The sequence below is a fragment of the Plecotus auritus genome, assembly GCF_963455305.1.
Source record: "Plecotus auritus genome assembly, chromosome: 8".
Classification (NCBI taxonomy): Eukaryota; Metazoa; Chordata; class Mammalia; order Chiroptera; family Vespertilionidae; genus Plecotus; species Plecotus auritus.
Genome location: NC_137782.1, coordinates 149,548,872 through 149,574,395, shown reverse-complemented (window position 1 = coordinate 149,574,395; position 25,524 = coordinate 149,548,872). Strand labels below are relative to the sequence as shown.

Here is a 25,524-nt window from a genome sequence, read left to right as displayed (position 1 = left end):
GAATGAATGGACCAATAAGTAGTAGAGATAGCCTGGAATTGGTAGCTGGCCACACCTGAGTTTGAGGTCGGGTGCATGCCAGCTTTGTGACTTTAGGCACTCTCTGAGCCTCAGTTACCTCATCTGTAAAATGCAGACAAAGCCAGCTTTGTAGGGCTGTCGAGGCATCTGGCATTTGGGTGGGGAGAGAGTGCTATAGACATATTGTAAGTTAAAGCAGGTTGGGTTGGATTTGGTCTGAGAATTGCACCACGTTCCCATGGGGTGGCTGAGGACTTGGGGTGGTCCCGGGACCGACTGTGCCTGCCTGGGCTGACCCTCAGAACTTAGGGACAGTGGCTTTCTCTCTGTTCCCTTCCCAGGTCACTAATAACACCACATCGCGGCACCTGAAAGGCTCTCACCCTGTTGACTATGAGCTCACCTACTTCCTGGAAGCTGCCCTGCAGAGCGCTTACGTGACGAACCTGAAGAAGGGGTAGGTCGCCGGCAGCTGAGTGGGACGCAGACGTTTTTCTCTGGGCCGGGTGCTCATGACAGCGGCGTTTAGTCTGGCCTCCCTCTTCTCTGTGTGTGTGCTCTGGAGGGGACCCGTGGGGCTGCTTGCTCACGTTTTGTCACATCAAGCTGTTCAGAGTCGGGAAGGGCTGAAATTCAGGAGCAATAAAGCCTGCACATGCTTCGGGGAGAGCTGGGCCTCTATAGAAGGAGAGAGCGAAGGACCCTGCACTGGGCGGCGGGTGTCCGTCTGTATCGTTCACTGGCCCCTCAGGTGTTGGGTAAAGTCATTTCGCTTCTTTGAACCTCAGTCTCCCCAAAAACGAAATGGGGAAGTTGGTTCCTGCTCGTTCCAGCTTTCAAGGGGCAGTGAGATGTGAGGGGGCGTGTGGTGAACATAAAAGCCTGGCATGGTTTTGGGGACGCCGCCGTCTCTGCGGATGAGGTGGCAGAAGAGGTGGGAATGCTCGCCTGCCTCAGCCCCGGAGCCGTGGTGCCCCCGCCCTCCTCAGCCTTTGTGCCCTCCCTGCATGAAGAGTGCGGTGGGTGCTCCCCGGGGTGGGCTAGGGCAGTGGTGTGGTGCCAGGCCCAGAGGGGTGCTTCATGGGGTGTGCTGGGTGGTGGTGAGAGAGGGAGGAGCTATAGAATCAGGAGGACGAGCTGCAGGCAACTGTGGCTCTTGACCATTCTGCAGGGGTCAGCCTGCCTGCCGGGAATGCCAGCCAGAGACTCATAGGCAGGGCTGGGGCTCCTACATGGCCCTGCAGCAGAGACTGTGTGCCCCATCAGCTCCCCCCTTGCATTATGACTCCCCTCTGCAGATGCTGGTCTGGGCTGTGAGGACACCCCGGGCTAGCGCGAACCCCACGTGGTCACAGGTGAGGACACCAGGCCAGGACCACGGAGCTCTCTCTGCTCTGACTGGCTAGAGCCCTTGGAAGCCCCTATTTTATTTTTTGTATGTTTTATTTCCTTAAATTTCACTTTATTTGTTTTTGTAATTTAACTTTTTTCAAATAGGCGGTTCTTATATGATACCATGCTTGAACTTTACACCTTCTGCTTTTCTTTCTTTTTTTAAAATTTCTCAAGTGCTAAGGGAAGTGGTGGTGTCCCCATTTGGGACGTGTGTACCAGGGGGCCCAGAGAGCAGTGGCAGCCCAAGGGTGGGTCTGGTCCTGTGGCCCCCCGAGGTGGGTCTTGGGGGCATCGCAAGGACACCGGGGAACACACTGGCTCTGCTCCAGCTCCACCTTCTGTTTTTTTGGTCCTTTTTTCGTTGCTGAGCTTCGGTTTTAGAGAGACGGTGGCCCAGAGGGCTGGTTCCTGTTTTTGCTGCCCCAGCGGCTGAGCCTGGCTACCTCCCTCTAGCTGGAGACTGCATTGCCCCTCCCCCGGGGGATCTCTAGTCAGCAGTGGCAGCTCAGGGATGAATGGGGGATACGAAGAGATGCTGCCCTCAGCCCCTATCTGCAGAGATTTGGGAGAAGGGGCTGCTGAACCTCTGCAACCTGTGTTTGCAAATAAAGTTTTATTGGAACATAGCCACACCCATTATTGACATATTTTCTCACCCACAGAGCTGAGCAGTTGAGATTGAGACCCTGTAATGGGGGGGGGGGGGGGTTAGACCCTGTAAAGCCTAAAATATTTACTCTCTGGCCCTTTGTAGAAAAGAGTTTGCTGAGTGACGCCTGTCCTGCGTTTAAGAAGCCCTCACTCCCGAGGCCTCTTGTCGAAGAGGCGCCCTTCTCCTTCTTCATGGGAGCCCCGTAGAGTCAATGTTGTGGGAGGGGACAGTTCTGAGTTCAGTGTTCTGTCCCCTTGGTTCATTCATTCATTCATTCAACAACTATTCATTACACTGATAAATGGCACTTAGGAAGTGCTGACTTTGTTCCAGGTACTTAAGTGCTTTGCTTGCATGTATATTTAATTCTCCCAACAGTCCGCTGAGGTAGGTGCTATTATTAGCATCCCCGTTTTACAGGTGGGAAGCCGAGGCACAGAGAACATAAATGACGGTCATGTGTGGAACCAGGATTATGTGTGCAGTTCCCGTCTGACACTCTTAACCCCTAGGCTACCCTCTCTTCAGCAGAAGCCCTGGGGTTAATAAGACCCTGCTGCTCACAGCCTAGCATTTGTTCCCCTGAGTGTGCTCAAGCTTGGTGGGTGTGGTCCCAGCACCTGGTTCGAAGAGTTTGGTGGGTGCCCTCACCATCTAGAGGACTTCAGGACAGGACCTGGGAGATGGAAGCCAGCGATGTCCCTGAGCAAGTTCCTCTGTACCCTCCATCATCCTCCAGCTCTGCTTCCTCCCCTCTAACAGGGAGCTTCTGTGTGAGGGTCCCAGAAGAGGGAGGGAATGAAAAGATCCCTTGAGCAACGGAGGCATTACAGTTAACTCCCTCCCTGCTGAGGCCCACCCCTCAGGGCTGCCTGCTTCCCTTCCCCACATTGCGTTTTCTGCAGGCGCGATGAGGTTAAGGTGAACGCCAGGGTGGCCAGGAGGGAAGGGGGGAGAAGACCAGCAAGTTCCAAGCACCTGCTGTGTGCCAGGCTGGACCACGTGATCTGCACAGGGTCGTGTGACCCTGCTTCACTTGCGAGGGGACAAAGGCTCAAAGAGGTTGGGTAGCTTGCCTGACCTCACCCACTGGGATTTCAGCTTCAGGTCTGAGTGGCCTGGAAAGCCATGCCCTTTCCAGTTTGGAGGAGGGGCAGCCTGGGCAGCCTGTGGGGTGAGGGGGAGAAGGACAGGAGGATCTGATGAGGGTTCCAGTCTCTGGGCTGATTCTTGGTATGCTGACCGGGACTCGCACTGCCTCTCAGGCCCCGAGTCTCCATTCCCCGAGGGGGTGGCTCCTCTTCCTTTAGCTGATCCCACACCCTCCTCGGAGTGACCCGTTTCCTCCCCCGTCTTCTACGTTCTGCATGCTTAGGCTGTGTGTGCCTGTGTGCGTGCACGTGTGCGTGCACGTGTGCATGTGTGTGTTGCCAGCAGTGGGCAGAGGCATTAACCAGCCAGCACCCTCCAGGAAATCCCAAGTAATTTCAGTTACTTTTCTGTTCCTGTCACTCTGCTCCCCTCCTTTCAAACTCTTTTCCTCCTGAAGCACAAACTAAATCCTTAGAATCAGGATGCTGACTCCTCCCCCCTCCCCTCCCACCCTCTGGTGCCGCCCTAATAAAGAGGAGTGGAAATTGAATCATCATTTCTTTCCAAACGAACAGCCCAAACTTCTGGTTTCCTGGGGCCACATCACACTCAGAGGCGGCCCCAGAGTGTGACAGATATGTAAAGCAGAGGTCCCAGCCCTGTGCCCAGCTGGGCTTTCATTATTGCTTCACACCTTTCTTCTCAGTAGTAGCTAATAATTGTTCAGTACTTTCTGCATTCCAGGCAGCGTGCTGTGAAGTGGGCACTAGTAAATCCCCATTTTCCTGAAGAAAGGAGGTGAAGCCACAGGGCTAATAGGTGGTGTTGCCAGCAGATCTGGTGCTGACCTGGGTCTGAGGAGGCCTGTCCTTTATGTGTTAGTGGCATCCCTGCCTCCACCTGTTAGATACCAGTACCTGGCTGCCTCACCCCAAAGTGTAACAACCAAAAATGTCTCCAGACATTGACAGATGTCCTGAGGTGGAGGTGGGGGGACAAAATCGCCCCCAGCTGAGAACCAGTGTCTTAGCCTAAGGTGTGAGAAGCAGAAGGTCAGGGGGAGATTGAGACCCAGACACCCACATTGAATCTTCTCCTCCAGGGCAGCTCTGAAAAGTCCTTTAAAGGGCTCCAGGCCGGTGTGGCTCAGTGGTTGAGCATTGACCTATGAACCAGGAGGTCAGGGTTCAGTTCCCAGTCAGGGCACATGCCCGGGTTGTGGGCTCCATCCCCAGTGTGGGGCGTGCAGGAGGCAGCCAATCAATGATCCTCTCTCATCATTGATGCTTCTATCTTGGTGGTCTGTGTCACATTTTGGGGCACAGCGAGAACTCTGCATCCTGCTGGGGAGAACACGCCCTTCCAGCCTCTGAATGCACAGCCTGCTTATTGTTAGCACCCCCTGCCCCTCCTCTCCCTCTCCCTCTCTGAAATCAATAAAAAAATACTTAAAAAAAAACAAAACATACTTTGTTAAAAAAAAAAAAAAAAAGGGAGGGGTGCTCCAGGCCATTTCCTGCTGGTTATATTCACCCCCACTTGCTGGATTCTTGGGGGGTGGGTGGTATGCGTCCAGAGGGGTCACGGCCCAGTAGGGGGGTGGGGCTAAGTAAGAACGCCCAGAGAAGAGCCACAGTGTGCCAGGCACCCCGCCTGACTTGGGATTGGAGCCGGGAACAGGACGAGGGCCCCTCCTATGGCGCTCACATCCCAGTGGGAGTCAACAGTGAAGGAGCCAACAGTAGTCGCCAGCCCACGCTGTGTGCTAAGGGAGGAAAAGGCAGGGAGGTGGGGGTGCTGCTGGGCAGGGCGGACTCCTAGGACACAGTTCTTCCTCGGGCCCAGTGGAGTGGAGCCAGGAACCAGGAGCAGCGTGGGTACTAAAAGAGGTTCCTTAGGGCCTAAGGAACAGGAGAGATGGTGGGACCTCTTTCTGGGTGGGCATCAGAGAGCCAGAGCTCATTCCCACCCGGGTCTGGGGAGAACCCGGCCCCCAGAGGGCCTGGGGCAGAGCCCCTGCCGAGAATTGAGTGCTCTGCCCCGAGACCAGATGGCCACAGCAGTGCCTGTCCCAGGATCCAGCCCTGTCCCTCCCTCAGGGATTTGACATAACTTAAAGGGTGTGGTGTTCTCCACTGTGCAGAGGGGGTGACGTGTGCTTGAGCTGCAGACAGCACTTTTATTCTGAGCTTCAGTGAAGCCTGTGCCTCCCTCGAGCTGCCCGGTTACTCATTCAGTGTGTCTGAGGGACATTAATTTTTTCCAGGGGCCTTGCCCTATTGATCCAGCAGTTAATTCCCCCAGATGACTCGTGCCCTTGCTCTGTGGCTGGTGACACAGAGCCTAATTGATCTGGAACTGTAAGTGCTGGCTTGAAAGGACAATCAAGAATTGGGAGTCCCCCTCCCAAAGGGCAGGATCTGAGATGCCTGGCATTCGACTCCCCTCATGGCCACCAGAGGGCAGCCGTGGACTCTGGTTGGAGCCTCGCCCCAGGCAGTTCTGAGAATGCCAGCTGCCAGGAGGGGGCACCTTTCTGGCATGTTCTTGGGAAGGCGGGGGAGGGGGGGGTGGAGGGGGGAGGGTAGTGGTAGCTGGACCCCGGGCCCTGGCTGTGGGGGAGGCTTGGTTTTCCTTTGCAGGAAGTAGCTCCAGGGGGTGAGGCAGCAGGGGAGCTGGGGCAATACAATGCCCTGGAAGCTGACTGTCCCTCCCTGGCCTTGACCACGAGGACCAAGTCTCTGGGCATCTCCCAAGAATAAGAACACGAGTCCAGTTAGCTCTTTTCCTCCAGTGAGCAAGGGGCCATTTCCCTTTGGGGTGGTTCTTTTTTCTTCCTTCTGCCTAGCCCTGCAGAGCCCATTCTTGGCTCAGGGCTGGGAGTGAGCTTGGGCGCTGTGTGTTCAGCCAGGTGGGCTATGTCTTGTGCATGTTCTTTTAAAAATTTTTTAAATTACTAAAGCTACATGTGCTCATTATACCAAAACCAAACAATAGAGAAGGGAGTGTGTTTTCTAAGGGAGTTCCCAGGAGCTTGGCAGGTTGTTCAGCCTTATGAAAGCACTCTCCCCTTCTGCTCTGTGTGTGTGTGTGTGTGTGTGTGTGTGTGTGTGTGTGTGTGTGTGTAGCACCTTGTCAGGTAGGTGCTGAGTTGAGAAGCAACTAAGGCAGTTAGGGCTGCAGATGGTTATGAGGAGGCACCTTAGAAAACCCAGCCTGCTTTTTGGTGACCCTGTGAGGGTTGTGTTCAGTCAGCATCGTTTTGTCTTATTCTCAGCAGCCACCCAGTATCTGCAGTGCTGGAGAGGAGGAGGGGGGGAGGGCAGGAGCATATCACCCTAAGGGGGAATCACTCCAGAGCGAAGCCCAGGAGAACCTCTTGGTGGTCTGTGTCACATTTTGGGGCACAGGGAGACCTCTGAGTCCTGCTGGGGAGAACACGCCCTTCCAGCCTCTGAAGGCACAGCCTGCTTATTGTTAGCACCCCCTGCCCCTCCCCCACCTCACTAGAAGGAAAGAGCCCCTTGCCTGGACCTCCTCAGTGCCCCACAAGGAGTGTCACAGCCTCTTTCTGGGGCCGGGGGTGAAGAGCAGAGCTTTATTTTTTAAAACTGATGGTGTGGGTGGGTCTGTGATGGGAGTGAACAGCTTGATAACCTTTGAACTTCACCTGACTTTGCTTCCGGATTCAACCCTCCTGCTGGTGGGATCTGCCAGCTATCTGTGCTCTCCTGAGTCTGAGCGGAAACCTCTCATACCCAGTTTGTAGTGCCAGCCCTGAGACGGGACTTCTGGCCAGGGTCGTATGCACTAGTGTCTGAACAGGTTTCATTCAGCCATAAATTCCAGGCACGTTTTTAGTCTCTGTTTCAAATCAAACTAACACCCCCCCCCCCAAAAAAAAACAATTTGTGTGTGTGTGTGTGTGTGTGTGTGTGTGTGTGTGTGTGTGTATCACCTACTGTATGCAAAACAGTTTGCTAAGCTCTGAATACATCAAGAGTGGCTAATTTATAACAGACTGAGCTCCTTCTGCACAGGGCCGTGCGTGCGATGCTCAGGCCCTCTCTAAGCTCATCTCACCAGTATCTGTGAGGTGCCTGTTGAGAACAGGCCTGGTGACCAGGCACTTGGTATGCAGCAGGCACTTTGCAAAGATTTAGTTAGTTGTGAGTCTTTGGAGTTCTAATGGCTGGAGAGGAAAGGTGTCTTTCTCAGGGTCTTTTTAGTGAAAAGGCAGTAAAAGCCGAACCTCGTGGTGCCTGTGGTAAGCCTGCCTCTCCCCTTGGGTAAGTGGTAGCCTGGAAAGGCAGGTATCGTCCAGGCTTTCATGTTCCTGTTGGGAAATGGGGGCTATTTATTCCACATTGACTTCCTGAGTGCCTTCTGTGTGCCAAGCACTGTGCTGGTCCTGGGATAGGAAAGCCTGCCTCAGCCACCGTATAAAAGCTGTGAAAACTGAAGGAGATGAAGCACTTTGAAAAATCCGCACTGCTGCCTGCTGCTGACAGGGGCCCCGGGGAGCGTGCCGCCTCCTGCACGGCCCGCTGGAGGCCTCCCTGAGCTGTTTCCTTGACCTCTCCCAGCGTTCACAAGTCCTCTTGCTTTCCTGGAGTTGGAATCAGTGGCTTCCTGGCTTCTCCACGTGCAGCCTGATTCTGGGCCAGGGTTTGTTTGAGACCCTGTTTGGATATTGTGAAAAGTGGCAGCTTTGCTCAGAAAGGTCAGCGTGAGAGACAGAACAAAGAGATCTTTCAAGCTGGCCTCTCACGAGGCTCGGAAAAGCCCCAGCTCTCCCTGATGCGGGCAGCCTGAGACTTTGGGGCAGGATTGCTCAGGCTGGTGGGACAAACCCCCTCTGGTTTCTCGTTTCCTGGAGGGGTGAGCTGAGGGGTGCTCCCAGCACCTCAACAGGTCAGTGGCAGCTAGGAGCTCGAATCTCTCCCTGTGCAGTCCTGGCCGCTGGAACCCATGTGTTGGGTTTTCTCTATATGCATTTAATAAAATTTGGGCTTTCCCCAAAAGATGCCTGAGGGTGATTATTTCCTTAGCTAAAGAATTCTGGGAATTTATTTTGATACCAAAAGCCCTTACAGATTTGAAAATGGTAAAAATACACAATTTTTTGAACACAGGATCTTGTTAAAATGCAGTTCTAACTCCTTGCCTGTGTGTGTGTTAGGGGGAGCAGGGACTTTTTCTCTCAAGCCCCCAGGTGATGCCCGTGTCCCCCGGGTCTGGGAGCACCCTTCAGTGATGATGATGTAGGGACTAAAGGCGGAGAGAGGACAGTCCTTGCGCTAGAGTGGAAAGAAGGGGCCACAGTCCCTCTTGGCTCTGGCCTCCTGGTCGCAACCTGGGCCAGGCTGCCAGGGAGGAGGCTGGCAGGTAGCCCACAGAGTGGAAAATCACCCACAGGTCCCAGGATCCAGCCCCACCTCAGCCAATGGCCATTTGGCCCAGCTGCCAGGACAGAATTCTCTGGCAGACTCTCCAGCCAGCCATTTCCTCTCTCTGGGAGCTCATGCAGTGTGTCTGTTTCCTCTCTTGGTGGTGGCCTGCTGTCCAGCGTGGGGGTCTTCCCTAAGGCCGTGGTCTCAGTGGCATCAGAGGGCTACCTGCTGATTCTTCCTGTTGAACTCGTGGGGGCTCCCAGCCTGTCTGTCTCTGGTGTGACCAGGGAATCCTGTTCTAATGTCCCCTGTTTGTGGGGTGGGGGGAGGGGCAGGAGGGGGCGGTGAGTAAGATGGACACAAAGCTAGAGGATCTCCTCAGGCACTTGCTTCCTCCCCCCCTACTATTAGCTCCTGAGCGCCCATGCAAAATAATGTGGCAAATTAAGTTAAAGTAATATGATCTTTAGGACCCAAATTAGAAGGGGAAAGGAAAATAACTAATATTTAGTGACCCTTTACCACATGCCTGGGTATGCTTGGGGCTTCTCATATGTTCGTCTTCCTGACAGCAAATGAGGAATCTTCCTCCTAGAGATGGGGAGACTAGGACTCAATGCCTTCCTTCCCAAGATTTAGGATCTGGCTTCAAAGCTGGGGTTTCCATGTCTGGTTGTGTCTCTGGAACCTGGCTTCATAGCATAGGAGAATGGGAAGACACTGAGGGGGTCATCTAAACCAGTGGTTCTCAAATCTCAGTGTCTATCGAAACCATCTGGAGATCTGATAAAACCCAAATTGCTGGGCTGGAGTGGGGGGATCTCAGAATTTGTTTTTCTAAAAGGTTTCTAGGATGCCGATGCTGCTGGTTCAGGGACCACACTTTGAGAACCTATGGTCTAAACTGTGGTTTCTCAAAGTATGGGATGAATAGCTCTAGCAATACACAAGGTGGTTTTAGGTGATACACCAACTTTTAAAAAGTACTTCTGTATTTAATATCTGTTAGCAAAAAAATAACTAGCACACCAAATCCATGATTTCGGGTATTTTTTATTTAGGTAAGATAACTACTGAAATAAAAAGAAGATATGAAGAAAAGTATTACATGGATAATAACTCTGATGATATGCAGCTAGTAGCAAAAATTGTAAATGTAGCATACAGATAACACAAGTCTGGGAGATGCTGATCCAAACTGAAGGGCTGACTTTATAGAGGAGACCATGCACGGCCCACAGAGGTGAGCCTGCCTCCCTGGGCCTCTTGGCCATCGGGGGTAGCGTCCATACTTGAATTGTTTCTAAGGACGCTATGGTGCCCTGTCCTGCCTGCCCCTCCCAGTTCTGGGAAGGCTGGGGAAGGTCATTGTGACTCTGACTCCACCCCACAGGTCTTAGTCTCCATTCTCAGCTTTACAAACAAGGGTCTGTGTTTATAATGTTGGTAGTTTGCATGTTTGGAACTTGTTTGTGTGAAACCAGAGGCCCCAGAAGCCAGGGACTTGATCTACAAATCTGTCCTTTTATGGCTCCAGGCCCCAAAGCCCCCAGGAATCTGTTCCATGTATGAAGGTTGCAGGAGGGACTCATGTGACTTTCCTGGCTGACCCCTTTGGCTTTTTCACCCTCTGTGATCTTTTTTTTTTTTTTTCCTATTTTCTGGCCCATCAGCCTCTGCTTCCGCTTGTGTGCTATGATCCAGGGAACCCCTAGCATAAATGAGAAGAGTACCCACAGATGTTGGCTGAGCACATGCTATGCCCAGGGGCTGTGCTGGGGCTGAGCTTCAGGAGCACGGCAGGAGTCCTCAGGGCACGGGAGGTCAGCCTATAAACAGTAAATGACCAAAAAGTGTCATGCTTGCTTCAGAAGAGGAATTAACAAGATGCAAGAGTGACACAGCATGGCGAGGGACCAGGGAAGGCTGCAAAAAGGAAGTGATATTGGAAAGGGTTTTTAAAGGATAAATACGGGAAAGGCTGTTCAAGGCAGTGTGAGGAGCCGGTGCCGAGACATGATGCAGGGAACTGTGGTTGGTCATTCAGAAAGGACTTGAGTGGTGGGAGATGAGATGCAAGAGGGCAAGGGGCAGACTCAACAGCTGAAGACCTCTAAGCACTGAGGGTGCCAACCAAGGGGCCAACCTGGGGAGGAACAAGACTCTTGCATATTGGGTAGACTCCTGGAGGGACAATGGAAATAGTTTTTCAAACTGCAGGCCACGCCCATTGGTGGGTTGCAAGATCTATTTAGTGGGCCTCGGCCAACATTACTTAAAACGGGGAATAAGGGAGACATAAAATAGAAATATCGGAGTGGATTGCATGTAGTAGAGGCAGATGATGTCAAGAAACTTGCTTCAGTTGAATGTAAGGAACGTGTATATATCCTGGTTGCCATGTCGAATGTATTTTTCACTATGGGTCACACTTCTAAAAGCTTGAAAATTATTTCAAGGCACAGAGGGCTGACTGGAAGGGGTGAGGCTGGCCAAGATAGTTATGTGGGCCCGGGGAGATGCAAGCCGATCTGGGCCCTGTAGAAGGGACTGAGAGGTGAGGGTGGGTTCCAGTGTTGGCCAGATGCGGAGAGTAAAGATAGAGGATTTGAAACCAACTCAATTCAAAAAGTTTGACGCCAGCCCAAAGCTCTTGGGCCAGAATAACATCTTGTTTGAAACACTTGATCTTGGGTCCCCTTCTGGTGGCAAACTGCAAGCCTGAGTTTCAGGGGATCTGGAGAGAAGGATGCCCCTGTTCTTTGATGGGTGATGTCCTGGCCATCTGGGGTGCTAGTGTTACAACTCTGACCTCCCATTCCAATTATTGAGGGTTTTCAAATAGAACGCAGGCAGGCTCCTAGTGTCTGCAGGTTTGATGAGGATGTCCTTGGGGGAACTAGGCTGGTTCTGACCCTGGCTGTGCTGTCTTCCCGTTAGGAACATCGTGAAAGGCATGAGAGAGCTCCGGGAGGTCCTACGGACTGTGGAGACCAAAGCAACTCAGAACTTCAAAGTGGTAACATGGAGGGGACCCCAGGACTGGGTGCTGGGTGCCGGCTGTAGCTGGTTTACTCGGGGGTCAGGTTCAGTGGGAGACAGCAGAAGTCCTCCTGGTGGGCATCAGGGATGGCAATGCGTCACATGCATCCTTCTCTCCCATCAGTACTCATGGCACACATTGTCAGTCAGTCGCAGCACTTCCCCACTAAGCCAGGAAGCACTGCAGCAGTCTTCTCATCACACTGCAGATGGCCCCAAGCCTTGGGTCGGAGTTGAAGCCGGCTGGCACCATACCCTAGAAGGTGGTGGGCTAATTCTTAGGGATCTTTGATCTTAGTAAATAACCTTGACTCTGCTTTGCTGCCCCAGTTCAGGCCTGCCTTTCATTCACCCCGTATCAGAGCCAGAGCAGCTTTTCACTGTAGAATTTTTAGTCAAATATCAGAAAGGTATTTGGTAGAGAGAGCTAGCTGACTGTGCCATGACTTTGCAATGTCAAATGTATTACTTTTTTTTCACTATGGGTCCTACTTTTAAAAGCTTGAAAATTATTTTAAGGCACAGAGGGCTGACTGGACGGGCTAAGGCTGATACGGTGATTATGCAGGCCTGGAGAGGGGCAGGCCAGTCTGCAAGGGCCTGTGGATCCTCAGAGCCGTGCTAGGCCCCCATGGGGTCAGGAGAAGGGGGAAATGCACCTCTTGTCTAGGAGGGAGAGAGGAAAAAAGATTAAGTAGGAACCATCAAAGGCCAACAGAAAGGACGCTGGCTCGCCACCTGCCATGCCGGAGGGGCTCCTGGGAGTGGAATGGTGGGCCTCCTGGAGGGGCTGCACTTGGCAAGGCTGGGAGGCGGGTGGAGGGCACTCTGGCCACATCAGGGGAGAGACCTGTGCCTGGGCCTGATCCCGCCCTCTCTGCCAGGTGGCGGCCAAGCACCTGGCGGGGGTCCTGCTGCACTCCCTGAGTGAGGAGTGCTACTGGAGCCCCCTGTCCCAGCCTCTGCCGGAGTTCATGAATAAAGAGGAGAATTCCTTCATCATGCAAGCCCTGCGCAAGCCTCACCTCTACGAAGGAGACAAGTAAGCTCTGGCCCTGCTGGACCACGCCAGTCTCACGCCACGCCCAGGCTTCGGCCCCGCTGGCCGCCCCTCTCTCTGCCCCATGCACTCCAGCCGCCACCCAGCTCACTGCCAGGCAGGCTCTTCAGTGTCAGCAGGAGCCACGTAGCCTAGACAAGGCAGGTCTCGAGTGGGGGTTGGCAGGAGACTCCTATAGAGCACCCAAAGGCCACACAAATTATTTGGGGAGCACCTGCCTTCCTAATTGTCTTACTTAATATCCCATCTCTCTTGTTTGTGCCAGTAATCGAAGGTGGGGTCTGTGACCACCTGGCAGACTCCTTGCCCCAGCCTCCTCACACAGTGCTAGGCACTGGAAGGGCCATTTCCCCAGGAGCATTCGCAGTATTTCCAGGCTGGCTCCCACTCAGCATTTCAGATCCATAACTCTGGGGCGCGAGCCAGCGCTGCAGGTGGCTCCAGTGCCTGTGAATTATGCAGGAGAGGGTCACCTGACCAGGGCTGGTGCAGACTCCGGGCAGGTGACGGGCCAGCGGCACTGTGTGAGGGCCGTGCTGGAGCCACGCACCTTTTGTGTCTTTCAGCCTCTACTGCCCCAAGGACAACATCGAGGAAGCCCTCCTGTTGCTCCTCATCAGCGAGTCCATGGTAAGCTCCAGCCCTTCCCCTGCCCCTGCGGCTGAGGACTGCGGGGCTCAGGCACAGGCCACCAGGTCCTGGCCTCCCAGGGTCATCCCTGAAGCGGGATTCTTAGATCTACCCCCCATCCCACCCAACCCCCACAGGGGTGAGGTGCACAAGGTTTGGGTCAGGTGCATAAGGCTGCACTTGGGGTCCTGGGTTCTGCCCCCCCAAATGAGTAGGGCCTGAGCTAACAAGTCCCCACCCACCTCTTCTGGGATTACAAGAGATGGATATCTAGCTGTCTGCATCCTGCAGCTCTGTGCTGGGTAAGGGAGTGGGAGGAGCATGCAGATGGCCTGGGTTCAAGTTCCAGCTCTGCCACTCATTAGCTGAGGCCCCTGGGCAAACCACCTAACCTCTCTGAGCCTCAGTTTCCTCACCTATAAAATAAAAGTAACTCCCAGAAGTTAGTTACAACGTGCCTGTGAAAAGAATTTACTTGTTCACAAAACTATTTCTTGGGTGTCATCTAGTTTGTGTCAGACCACATGCTAGATGCCAGAGTTGCACCAGCAAACAAAAAACAGAGAAAAGTCCCTGCCCTCGTGGAACTGATGTTCTAGTGAGGGATGGGCAATACATTAACTAACTACTAAAGTATCCCGGGTACCAGTGTCTGTGTGCCGTGGGAAATTAAGGCAATGGGGGACTACGGTGTGCGGGACAGAGCACATGTGAGGTGCTTTTCAGATTTTTTTATGAGCCCCATCCCTGCCCTAAGCAGGGAGATAGCACACACACATGCGAACATACACGTGTGTACATGTGCATACACACACACACATGCCAGGGTTTGGAGGCTCAGCAAAGGGGAGAGGTGTAGTTGGGTGGTCCAGGAAGTGGTGAGATGATGGATGCCCTGGTCCAAGGGAGGTGGGGGAGGGGTGGGCAGGAGCAGCAGAAGCCTGGAGAGAGGCAGGCCAGTCTGCAAGGTGTGGAGGTGTCGTCAACATGGCATGGCATGGGGGAGCCCTCTCACTGAGGGGCCCCTCAGAGCCTGTGAGCTGGGGACCCCAGGTTGAGAACTAGATTTTTAAAAATGATGCATCTGAGAGCAGGGTGTGGAAGTGGAGTTTAAAAAACTAAGACCTTATGGGCTGGATCCCTGAACAGCCAGATGCGGGTGTTCCTTTGGGGACCTGGGACCGTGCGATGCCGGGGCTGGTTTAGAGAACTTCGGTCAGTGGGTTACCTCCGGCTCAACAGGTCTTCTGGCAAATAGACAGAAGGAGGGATGCTGGACGAGGGGGCAAGAGATTGTATTCTTCCTCAGCCAGCTCCGTTGGGATTTGAGAGCTCTGTGAAGGGGCGTGGATATTTGAATCTGAGTGCAAACTGGCCAGGGTGCGGCCCTGAAAGATTTGCAGGGTGTGGTCCTATGAGGGGGCATGTGGTTGCTGCAGGGAGGGGGCATCTAGCTGGTGAGTCTGATGCGAAGCTAGAAGTACCAAGTGCCAGATCTGATTTTCATGGGAGAATAGTGCAGTTTTCATAGGAAAAAAGGACCCTCACTCTAACCACAGACTGAACCCAGTTTCTAATTATGGAACCTCAGACATAGACCAGCACCCCCTCTCTGTCCCCTGCTCACACCTCAGTTAGTTATCTCACCACCTGCTCCCTCAGGCAAATCACACTGAAGTCACCTCTCTCAGGGAACGTGGGTTTTTATCATCACCTTCCTGTGCTGAGGGTTACAGTGTGGTCTGCAGGTGGAAGGTCAAAGGTGAAAGTGAACATTTCTTAGGTCCTTTCTCTGCCAGGTTCCAAGAGGTAGGCATTATATTGATCTACATGAAAACGAACCATTTCACATGGTTCAGTGTAATACTGATATGGTCCCATCTTACAGATGCACTAAGTAAGGTCCAGAACAAGTATGTGTCTTGGTCAAGGTCACACTAATAATCCTTGCAACCAAGATTTGAATCACATCTGTTTCCCTAAGTAGCTTCTAAAGCACAGGCTGGGATAGAGGCTGGGCTTTGTCTCCCCAAGAATTTTCTGTGGCTTCTGCTTGCTCTGGGTGCCCAGGACCAGAGTTCAGATGCCTTCCCAGTGAAGCTATTCCTCCCCAAACCCTCAAGTCTTTGGGACCTCAAGCTGCCCTAAAATAAGATGAAGAATGCCTTTTGCTAAAAGGTGGCCCACCTTTGGAGCCAAGGTGAATTTTCCTGAATGTGTGGTTTCCCTCCAACCAGCTCTTCCCCCTTTTTGAGAGGCTGTTGGCTGGCTGGCTTGATCAGGAGACTCAGGGGGTCCGGGCCTGCAGACCAGGCGGTGTCCTGGGAATTCCCTGTGGCATGCAGAGTGGAGGAAGTGCTTGGACTCTGCCGAGTGCACTGCAGCCTGGAGGAGGCACCTCCGGGGCTGGCTGGGTGACTGGTTTCCTCTTGCTCACACCCAGCCTGTCACACGTTTAGAAACTTCAGCATTTTGGGGGAGAGCTTTGGCAATGGACTTCGCTTTGTTGTCTCAGCTACAGAGCGCTTTCCACCTGGAATCTGGAGCTGGTTGCTGTGGCTCAGAGCTGTTTCTCAGAGCGACCAGACCGCCTCTGGCTTCTCTCTTGTACGCGGTTCACATCCTCCCTCCCTGCAGGCAGCATTCTCTAGGAGGTGTGTGCGTCACTGTGCAAGCCTCCCGGGCTCCTGCTGGGACCCCTCTGTGGGACTGAGGTTCAGTCTGGCCACCGTGTCCCTGCAGGGTTTTCCTCATCTCCCTTTGATGCTGGCTGTGTTTGCCTGCAGATGACAGGGACAAACCTCTAGAATAGCAGCTGCCTGCTGTGGCTGCAACTTGGGTTCTTCTAATACCTACAGGATTCATTATACTTCAGCGAACACTCTTTCAGCGCAGCCAGCCCAGGAGGTGTCCTCCCAGCTCTCCACCTCCAGGATCGCTAGGCCAGGGCGGCTACATGTCTCCCGAGCGCCGCAGCCCCTGCTCTGTGGCTTGGAGTTCAGAGGAGTAGCCTGCGTGGGGTCGGGTGTGGGGCTGGTGCCTTGGATATGGTTTTTGTTATGGTCTGACTGAGTGTGATCAGAACGAATGGGTAAGCTCTTGTCTTCCGAGAAGTAAATAGAAGTCTTAAACGCTTCCACAGAATCACAAGGGATGTGAGCTATAACTGGTTGAAGAGTTGTGTTTTGGATCCAGTTTTGAGTCTTTGGGGCCAAAAGAGCATTTTAAAATCCACCCACCCACGCAGCCGTCTCCCATCCACCTGATCTTGTTTGAGCAGCGTGCGGGCTGTGCTCAGCACCGAGATGCCGTGGCGAACAGTGCAGTCAGAGCCCCTGTCCCACACGTACTCCCACCGGTGGAGCGTGTGTCCATAGACATGAAGGAAATCCTGGTCCCCAAATCAGAAGGAATTGCCCCATCTGCTGAACCCCAAATGCATAGTCTAGGTTTTGAACACCATGTCTCAAAACCAGCCTGATTTTTCTCAAACAGTTGTGGGACCAGGAGGCACGGCAATCTAACATACTGATCTAGGACATAAAAATATGTGGGACAGCAAAGTGAATCCTGGGTCCCTGTTCCTTCAGCTGCTGTAAAAGTCGCTGCAGGTGTCAAGCTCTTGGGAAGTGAAAGGGCAGAAAAGGCCTGGTGGTGAGTGATGGGGCGGGGGAGGGGGTGGTGTGTGGCCTTTACAAACGAAATGTTTGCCAGACCCAATGTCAGACATCCACGATTTGAATCCTGAATTTGTCATTCACAACCTATGTGGTCTGAGTAGGTTTCTTACCTTCCTGATTCTCAGTTTTCTGTGAAATGGAGCTAAGAAAGCCTCTCTTGCAGGGCTTTGAGCTGAGTAAGTAAGAAAATGAGCACAAAGGTGCCTGGTACATTGTGGGTGTTCAACACGTGTCTGATTCGCCCTGATAAATACTTGGTTCTGACTCAGTCATTTTAGAAAACATTTAGATTCATATCCGGTTGGGAGAAAAAAAATTGGTTTGAGGACACCATTTGGTTAAAAAAAAAGGAGGGGGGGCTTCCTGGGCTTGATTCCATGTGGGACTCAGACGAGCACAGATTGTTCCAGCTCTTGGCACCTGGTTTGCTCTCACATGAGGCCCTGCTCTGCTGCGGGCTGCGACGGTAAAGGGTCTGATCACACTGCCAGCTCAGAACACTCAGTTCAGGAGAGGGAGCCTCGCCCTCACTGGAGGGGGGCGGTGATTTCTGCTGCAGGCTGATGCAGCAGGAGCGGGGGCTGGTGTGGGCCTGGCCCGGTCGCTCCGTAGACGGGACACATCACAGAGCCTGTTCTTTCTTGGCTCTGGACGCACAGCTCGGGAGCCGGTGGTAATTAGTGGGGGACAGCAGCCCAAGTAGAACATGACCGCATCCTCCAAGGAGGCGCAGGCGCTAGGCACAGATGTTGCCAGGAGACTCATTTCCGGGACAGTTGCTACGCGGTGTCGCAGCGACCCTGAGGCTGGGTGGGTCCTGGCCAATGGAGAGGCTGTGTCTGCGAACAGGGCCGAGCAGGACCCTGGCCACATTGCCCAAGGAGCTTGTTCTCTGCAGAGAAGCAGCGTCCAGGCCTGATTGGGTTTTGCTTTGGTTCTTCCACAAGAAGAGACATGCCAGGCCTTCTGATGGCCAGGATGAGCTTACTGGACACTTTCTCAGAGGCACTTGGTGGCAGGGAAAGAGCCTGGGAGTGAAACCAAAATGTCTAGGTTCTAATCTGAGTCCCAGCCACCTATCTGTATGCCTTGGGTGCCTGCCTGGCCTCCCTGGGCCTCAGTCTTCACATCTATAAAATAGGACAATAGTATGTGAGAAGGTCATTGTGAGAATTATGAGATACCACTTACAAAGTGTCCACAGGTTGGTTCCTTTTTCTTCTCTTATGCCGTTTGTGTCCAGGGCTAGAGAGGAGAGACAGCTGGACAGAAGTGAAGGCTATTACTGTTTGAGGCCCTGCGGCTCACAGAGAGTCAGATAGGGCTGGCAGAGGAGCACAGGACTGGCCACCAGCGGCTCGGCCTTAACTCTCAGGACCTTCTGCGGCTCAGTTTCCCCATCTGCGAAGGGGCCATACTGGTTTCATCCTGCCTCTCCTGGTCTCACTGTGAGACCAGAGGTGATGGACATGGTATTCAGCTCCTGGAAGAGTAGTTCACGGCACACACATAAGGGAGGGTTATTTGAACAGGAGTCGCCTGCCGTGGGTTTCCCCGGGGCTGGCCCACGTGGGAAATGGACATTCCCTCGTGGACCTTCCCCTGAGACCCATATTTGCTTCATGGGTATTTGTCCAGAGACCGGATGTGGGCACATTGGCTGTGAGGAGTGTCGGGTGACGGGAGGTGGGGAGGAGCATGTCCTGTGGCTTTGTCTCTTCTGATCTGCTAGAAGGCCTGGGATGCATGTCCTTGTGTCTGGGGGAGGCCGCCCCAAGACTAGGAGTAGGGACAGCCCTGTGAACCCTGCCCGGGATTAAATGTGTGGGTTCAACAAGAGCTGGGAATCCCCAGAGGCGGGAGGCCAGGGGTGGGCCTCGGGGTGATGCAAGGAGACACCAGGGGAGAATATTCTGCCATTATTCCATTACCAGTAAGGACCATGATGGTGAGAAGAAAATTTAGGGTCCATATGTTGCTTTAAGGCTCACAGGCGCTTTCACATCTGTCACTGCATTTGACCTGGAGGATTTCCTAGCGAGGCCATGTAAATGGTGGAAGGAAGAGTGTGATGGGGACTAGATTGAGGCAGGCTGCTGATGGCGCTGGGAGCATGTGTGACTTTAAGAGTGTGAGCCCAGGGGAGGAGGGAGCAGTACCCCTCCCCCCCCCCCCCCACACCCCCAGTGTGCCTTCTCCTCTGAGGCTTGCTCTGGCCCCTGAGCTGCAGGTAAATTTCTACCCTGTTGCTCCCTGCCTGGGCTTCTGCTTCCTTCTTTCTGCCCCATTTCCCCTACCCACCCTGTTGCCACGGTTACGTACATAAGCCAGGCCCAGCGGGCACCAGAGCTTTTCACTGGAGCATTTCACCACAGCCCTGCCCTGAAGCCATAGCAACCACTGGGCAAACTTCTGCTTTTGACTTGCCTTTGGGGAACCACGCTTCCCTCTTGGCACAGGCTCCAAGTCCTGAGGACCCCTGAGAAAGTGCTTTCCCTGCTGTCTGCCTGTTGGGGAGCCCCCCCACCCCATCCCTCGGCCCAGGGATGCTGCTGCAACCCTCTCTCCCATTCCTGTTCTTATGACCTAATTCCTTCCCAGTGCTAGAAATCCACCCCCTCCCGCCGGGTCCACCTTAGGAGACACTGTTCTCTTAAAGGTCAAGGTCGAGGGCGGACACCAGGCCCAGAAATCTCTCAAATGTCACTCCTACACGTGCTTTGTGTGAGCCTGTACTGGGGCTGGGAGTCTGGAGACATGTCCCTGCCCCAGGAACTGGTGAACCAGCTGGGCCGGTGTGAGGGTTGCAGTGTGCCCAGTGCTAGGGGAGAATGAGGCAGATACCTGCAGATACCAGCTTTGAGTTGTGAGGAGCTTGCAGGCACCCAAGTTGACAGAGGGAACAATGGGCCATGGTGAGGATAGGGAGCTGCAGGGGGGTTCTGTGGGGGCCCAGGGAGGACTGGAGAGCTGGGGTCTGGGTGGGGGCCACAGGCAGGGCCTCTGATGGCAGCCACAGCAAGGAGGCTAGACTTTATCTTGGGGCAGTCCGCAGGGGTGGGAGTTGGGTTCTGGCAGGGGCTACTCTTCAAGGACAGGCCAACCAGAGCGGAGACTGTTGTTGAAAGCTTGCTGCTCAGTTGCCCCTGCATGAGACTGGTCAGCATGGGCGGGTCCCCAGATCTTAGATGTGTCTATTCAGGCTTCTCTCCCGCCCCTCCCATCCCCTCCTCCCAGCCCCTCCCATCCCCCCTCCCCGCCCCTCCCATCCCCCCCTCCCCGCCCCTCCCATCCCTCCCTCCCCGCCCCATGGAATAGCCACCCTGCAGGTTGCCTGCCCTGCTCCCTCTCCGTCAGGACCTCTGTCTCCCACCAGAATTCTCACTCAGATTCCACTCGGGTACATGCCGGTCACTGTGCTGAGGGTGGGAACTGTGTCTCCCATCCTGTCATTCCCTAACACCCCCACCCCAACGCGGCCTGGTGGGAGCTGTCCCATCCGGGCAGCCTGAGCTGCGGAGTCGCTGGAGGTGAAGGCTGGAGGTGGGGGAGCGGGGAGGAGCGTGGCCAGGCACAGAGCAAGTTCTGGAGTTTGTGTTCCTACTCAGCTCAGTGAAATAGCTCCTGCCAAGCATCTCCTTAAAATTTCATCTCTCTTCCTGTTGGTGCCTGTGTGGGTGGATTTCACCAGGAAGGAGGGGGTTTCTCTGGCACTCTGCCTCTCCACACCTCTCCCTGAACCCTTTCGAGTACCTGGCCCATTCTTGTTTACCGAGCTGGCACAGTGTCAGCCTTTCGGGGGACCTCCTGGCCTCCCATGCCCTCTCCTAGGACCGGTCCATGTCCATGGGGGTGTGGGCAGCCCTCGCGCATTGTGGATACCTGGCCACTGGCATGTCTTGCTGCTTGAAATGCCCCAGGGCGAGTCCCTTCCTTGGGTCTGACAGTCACTGTGAAGCCTCTGTGGGGACACACTTTGGGTCTGCACAGCGGGACATCCAGCCCACAGTCCAGCCACCCTCGGGCTTCTGCCTCTGCAGCACTTGGGGTCCTCTGCCCTGACCTGGAGGAGGGGTGGTGGTCCTGGCCAGGGGGAGGATGTGAGGAAATAGCTGTGATGGAGCTGACCCACGGGATGTGATGGAGCTGACCTGCGGGATGTGATGGAGCTGACCTACGGGATGTGATGGAGCTGACCCGCGGGATGTGATGGAGCTGAACCCGCGGGATGTGATGGAGCTGACCTACGGAATCTGGCTTTTTAAGGGCCAGCAGTTCCCTTTTACTTTGTCAGGAAGGTCCAAGGTCCCGTGTGGGGAAGTAGAGGAGGGTGAGTCCCAACACATGGAGGAGGTTCTGGCCCTTGTTTGAAGGGAGGGGAAGCTGGGAAGAAGCCCCTTGGGCAGAGGGGAGAAGATGCAGGAGAGGGCAGGATGCTGGGAGCGTCTGGCCAGAACTCAGCTTTGCTTCAGCCCTCAGGGTGTGTGCTGGGAGATGCAGGGGCACCAGAGCATCCCCAGCCTGTTCCCACCCCTGCTGCTTCTCAGCTCGGAAACCCCTGTCACTTCTGTTCAGCTATTCTGAGTGCTGTCTCCAGGGTTTGGGTGTAAGGGCACTGGGGCCACATGCCACAGCCCATAGAACAAGGGGGTCTGGGATTCCTGGTGGTAAGATTTCAGGCTTGGTGAGAGTGCCCCCCGCCCCCACACCTGAGGGCTGGACGCCAGCACAGAGGCCTCAAGGTTGGGGGAGAGGTTTTGGGGAGGAACAGAGAGTTCCATGGTTGGAGGGGGTCAAGGACAGACCTGTGGGTGATGGGAAGGAAGTATGGGGGGGTCCTTATCGGAGGGACTTGGGAGACCTACAGAGTCAGAGAAGGGGGCGCTGAGGGCCCACAGCCTGCTCTCCGCGAGTCACGCAGCAGAGCCACCCCCCCCCCCCCATGGGGATCATTCCACGGATTCCCTGAAGCTGTTTCTATGAGTGAACAGTTACGAGCACAGATCTCTTCTGCGAAACAACCAGTCTAACTCCTCAAAAATGCCAGCGTCCGAAAGACAGAGGAAGGCTGGGGGGCTTGTCCAGGTGAAAGGACTAAGGAGACCTGGCACCGAGTGCAGGGCAGGCCCTGGATTGGATCCGGGAGTAAGAAAAGTAAACGACTAGGACGGTTATCGATGGGATGGACGGCAGAATCGGGATATGAACTGTTATAGATGATAGTGATATCAGTGCTACATTCCCTGAATTTGACATTTCTATTGTGGTTATAAAAAGAAGGTCTTGTGTTTTAGGGGTAAAGGGTCATATTCTCATAACTTACTATCTTTATTGTTATTATGGAGTATAGAGAAACACTGCAAATGTGGTAAATGTTAACAATTGGGTTCACTGTTATGGTATTATTCTTGCAACTTTCCTGTTAATTTTTTTTAATTTTTTATTTCAGAGAGGAAGGGGGAGGGAGGGAGGGAAACATCTATGATGAGAGAGAATCATTGATCAGCTGTTTCCTGCACATCCACCACTGGGGTCGAGCCCACAACCCGGGCATATGCCCTGACTGGGAATTGAACTATGACCTCCTGGTTCATAGGGTGGTTTGAGATTTTTCAGAATAAAACATTGACTACCGGAGCTTGAGCCTTCAGAACTGCTCCCTCACCCCAGCCTATGCTGGGAGTGGAGTTTTCTCTCTTTGGAGAGGGCCTATATGGGGGTGAGGAAGGACCTGGCTGTTTCTGGGAGTGTGCCCACCTGCCTGGCCTGGGTCCCTGGGCCTGGGGGACAGGGGCTCTACTGGGACAGGCATCTGCATATTTCCTGTTCTCACTCTTTCCCAAAACCATGTCCCCCGACAGGCTACTCGGGATGTGGTGCTGAGCCGGACGCCAGAGCAGGAGGAGGACCGGGCGGTGAGCCTGAGGAATGCGGCAGCCATCTACGACCTCCTGAGCATCACGCTGGGCAGGAGGGGGCAGTACGTCATGCTCTCGGAGGTACGGCCAGCTCCTCCCTCCCAGCAGTCGGGTGGTGCACGGAGAAAATGCGATGGAGCCACCAGTGGTCCTCCTCCACGGTCCCTTCCCTGCCTCCACCAGGAGTGCAGCTTCATTCTCGGGAGGCCAGGCTTGGGACTGTGCCTTTCCAATGCCCTTCCCCAGCAGGGTGTTTTTGCTTTTACTGATGTTACGTGTTTTTCTTTTGAAAGTAGCACATGGCACTGTATAGAGAAGCACAAGAGGAAAGTTATGCACCCCTCAGTTTCCCCCAGAGATGATACTGGTGTTTTTGTTCGTTTGTTTGTTTAATCCTCCCTGCAGATATGTTTTATTGATTTTAGAGAGAGGGGAAAGGAGAGAGAGAGAGAGAGAAACATCAATCGGTTACCTCCCGTACACACCCTGACCAGAGATTGAACCCGCAACCTTTTGGTGTACAGGATGGCGCTCCAACCACCTGAGCCACGCTGGCCGGGGTGACACGGGTGTTTTGTGACTTCCTCTCCTGACAGGGTTCGGAGCTGGGTAGATGGACCCCTCCCCCATTCTGTTGGACAAACCCTGCTGGGCAATGCTCTGGGCAGTGCCCGGGGGGGGGGGTGCCTCTTTGGGGTAGGGGGGGCCAGGGGTACTGAGCTGCCCCTCTTTCCTGCCCCCTGCCCACAATGCACATGGCACACACAGTTTTGAGCTCTTAAATCCAGGCTGAGATCAAGGTGGCTGTGGGGCCCTATCTCAGTGGGCCTCTTGGCAGTAGATTCTCTTTCCTCGCGGTGCCGAGGGCTCCTGAAAGGAGGGACAGTGACACCTGCCGAGCCCCTGCTCACGCCAGGCACCGAGCCAGGTGCTATCTGGGATGGTCCCTTCTTTAACGTGGGAAGGACAAGTGGTGTTCTCCCAAGTTTATCACGAGGTAGGTGAGACCCAGAGAGGTGGTGGTTGGCCAAGCAGGTGCAGGGTGTGCATGTCGAGCTGGCATGAGAACCAGGCCCCTGAGCTCTCAAGGTGTGTGCTGTCTGGTCCTGTGCCCCTCACCTGACCCCACACCACCTGATCATGGCCACGCGATGAATCACATACGGGCGGCTTCTGCCTCTAGTCCCTGGAGCCACGTCAATTGGGGACCATCAGGTCTCATCAGGCAGCCCCTGGTCTGGGCTGCCCAGGACTGGCCAGGCCGGGGAGCAGTTGATTTTGTCGGCGGGATGAAGAGGAGCCTTTCCGTTTTGGCGGCATTCTGTCCGTGGGCTTTGCAGCCAGCCTGCTCTGCCACTTACAGGCCTGTGCCTCTGGCGAGTCATTCAAACCTCAGCTTCCTCACCTGAGAATTGGGGGTAATTAGACAACCCACCTCCCAGGGCTGTTGGGAGGAGTAACTGAGCTGATCCCTGTAAAAAGCTGAGAAGAGCGCCGTGCGCAGTGTTAATAACTGTCAACTGTGATTATTTCATCGATGTCTACATTTCGAAAGCACTTTCGCAAATCTCGTTTCACTTGCTTTTCACCATCATCCTGTGAGACCATTTACCTGCCATAGGGGTGGGCACCGAGGGTCCGGGTTTCTCATGGACGGGAAACCTCTGGGGTTTTCTGACTGGAACCTGCGGTCTCCTGGGCCAGGGGCTTGGGCAGTGATGACCCTGGAGGGCGGGATGGGCTTGGTGTGTCCTGGCAGAGAAGTGCTGACCCGCTCCCTCTCCCCAGTGCCTGGAGCGAGCCATGAAGTTTGCATGTGGAGAATTTCACCTTTGGTACCAAGTGGCCCTCTCCATGGTGGCGTGTGGAAAGGTAAGGCCAAGGCCCGGGGTTGTGCATCACCCTCAGGGAGCCCTGCTCTCCTCTGGTCCCTCCTAGGGGTGGGGATGGCACGCAGGACCCAGAAATGTTTGTCAGGCGGCTGATTTTCATCTCCAGGAGGGTGAGGGCAGGGGAGGGCCACACACAGACCCCTGTGTGAAACCCGTGTGCACGTGTGAGTCTGTGGCTGCTTTTCTCTGAGGGTGTGTGCACGCAGGGAGCATCGTGGCACTTCCACGGTGAATTGACGGGAAGACTGCCTGAGTCAGGCGGGGGGAGTGGGTCCCAGCAAGGGGAACTGTGTTCCATTTGGGCTGTGGCTGACTTCCTGCCCCCGAGCGTGGAGTCCGGGAAGCACCTGCTCGTGAACCTGGAGCTGACCAGATCCCGGGAAGACGGGCTGCATTTGCTCTCTGCCCTCCAAGCCCTGCTCCAGCACCCCTCGTTTTCCCTCCAATGAGTATCACTTACATAAGCCCCTATTTTAAGTAGCGACATGATAGGAAAAGCTTCCCGGGGCTGGGTACCGGGGCTGTTGGAACTGAGGGTGCTTCGAAGGCAGGAAGCAAGGTGGCATGAGCTCGCAGATCATTCCAAGAGCTGTAAACACCTAGGGCCCTTTCATGGAGCTGAGGGGATTCCTCGCCCCCTCTGCCCCCGCCTGCCCACCTGCACATCTGTGCCACCTGCTATTTCTAGCCCTGCACTGTCTCCGAGGTTGCCAGCGCCTCTGTCACAAATGGAGGGCGTACAGGCTGGG

At 54.4% G+C, this 25,524-nt stretch overlaps 1 protein-coding gene across 3 annotated transcripts in view; it reads left to right on the top strand.

The window, feature by feature from the left end:
• The window catches only part of TTC7A (tetratricopeptide repeat domain 7A), a 111,420-nt gene that overhangs the window by 32,362 nt on the left and 53,534 nt on the right, over window positions 1-25,524 (top strand). For all 3 annotated transcript variants that reach the window (XM_080682981.1, XM_080682982.1, XM_080682983.1), the window contains 6 exons: window positions 363-478; window positions 11,494-11,572; window positions 12,480-12,637; window positions 13,222-13,285; window positions 22,827-22,964; window positions 24,672-24,755. In XM_080682981.1, the coding sequence (XP_080539107.1) occupies window positions 363-478; window positions 11,494-11,572; window positions 12,480-12,637; window positions 13,222-13,285; window positions 22,827-22,964; window positions 24,672-24,755 (639 nt within the window). The remainder of the gene's footprint in view (window positions 1-362; window positions 479-11,493; window positions 11,573-12,479; window positions 12,638-13,221; window positions 13,286-22,826; window positions 22,965-24,671; window positions 24,756-25,524) is intronic.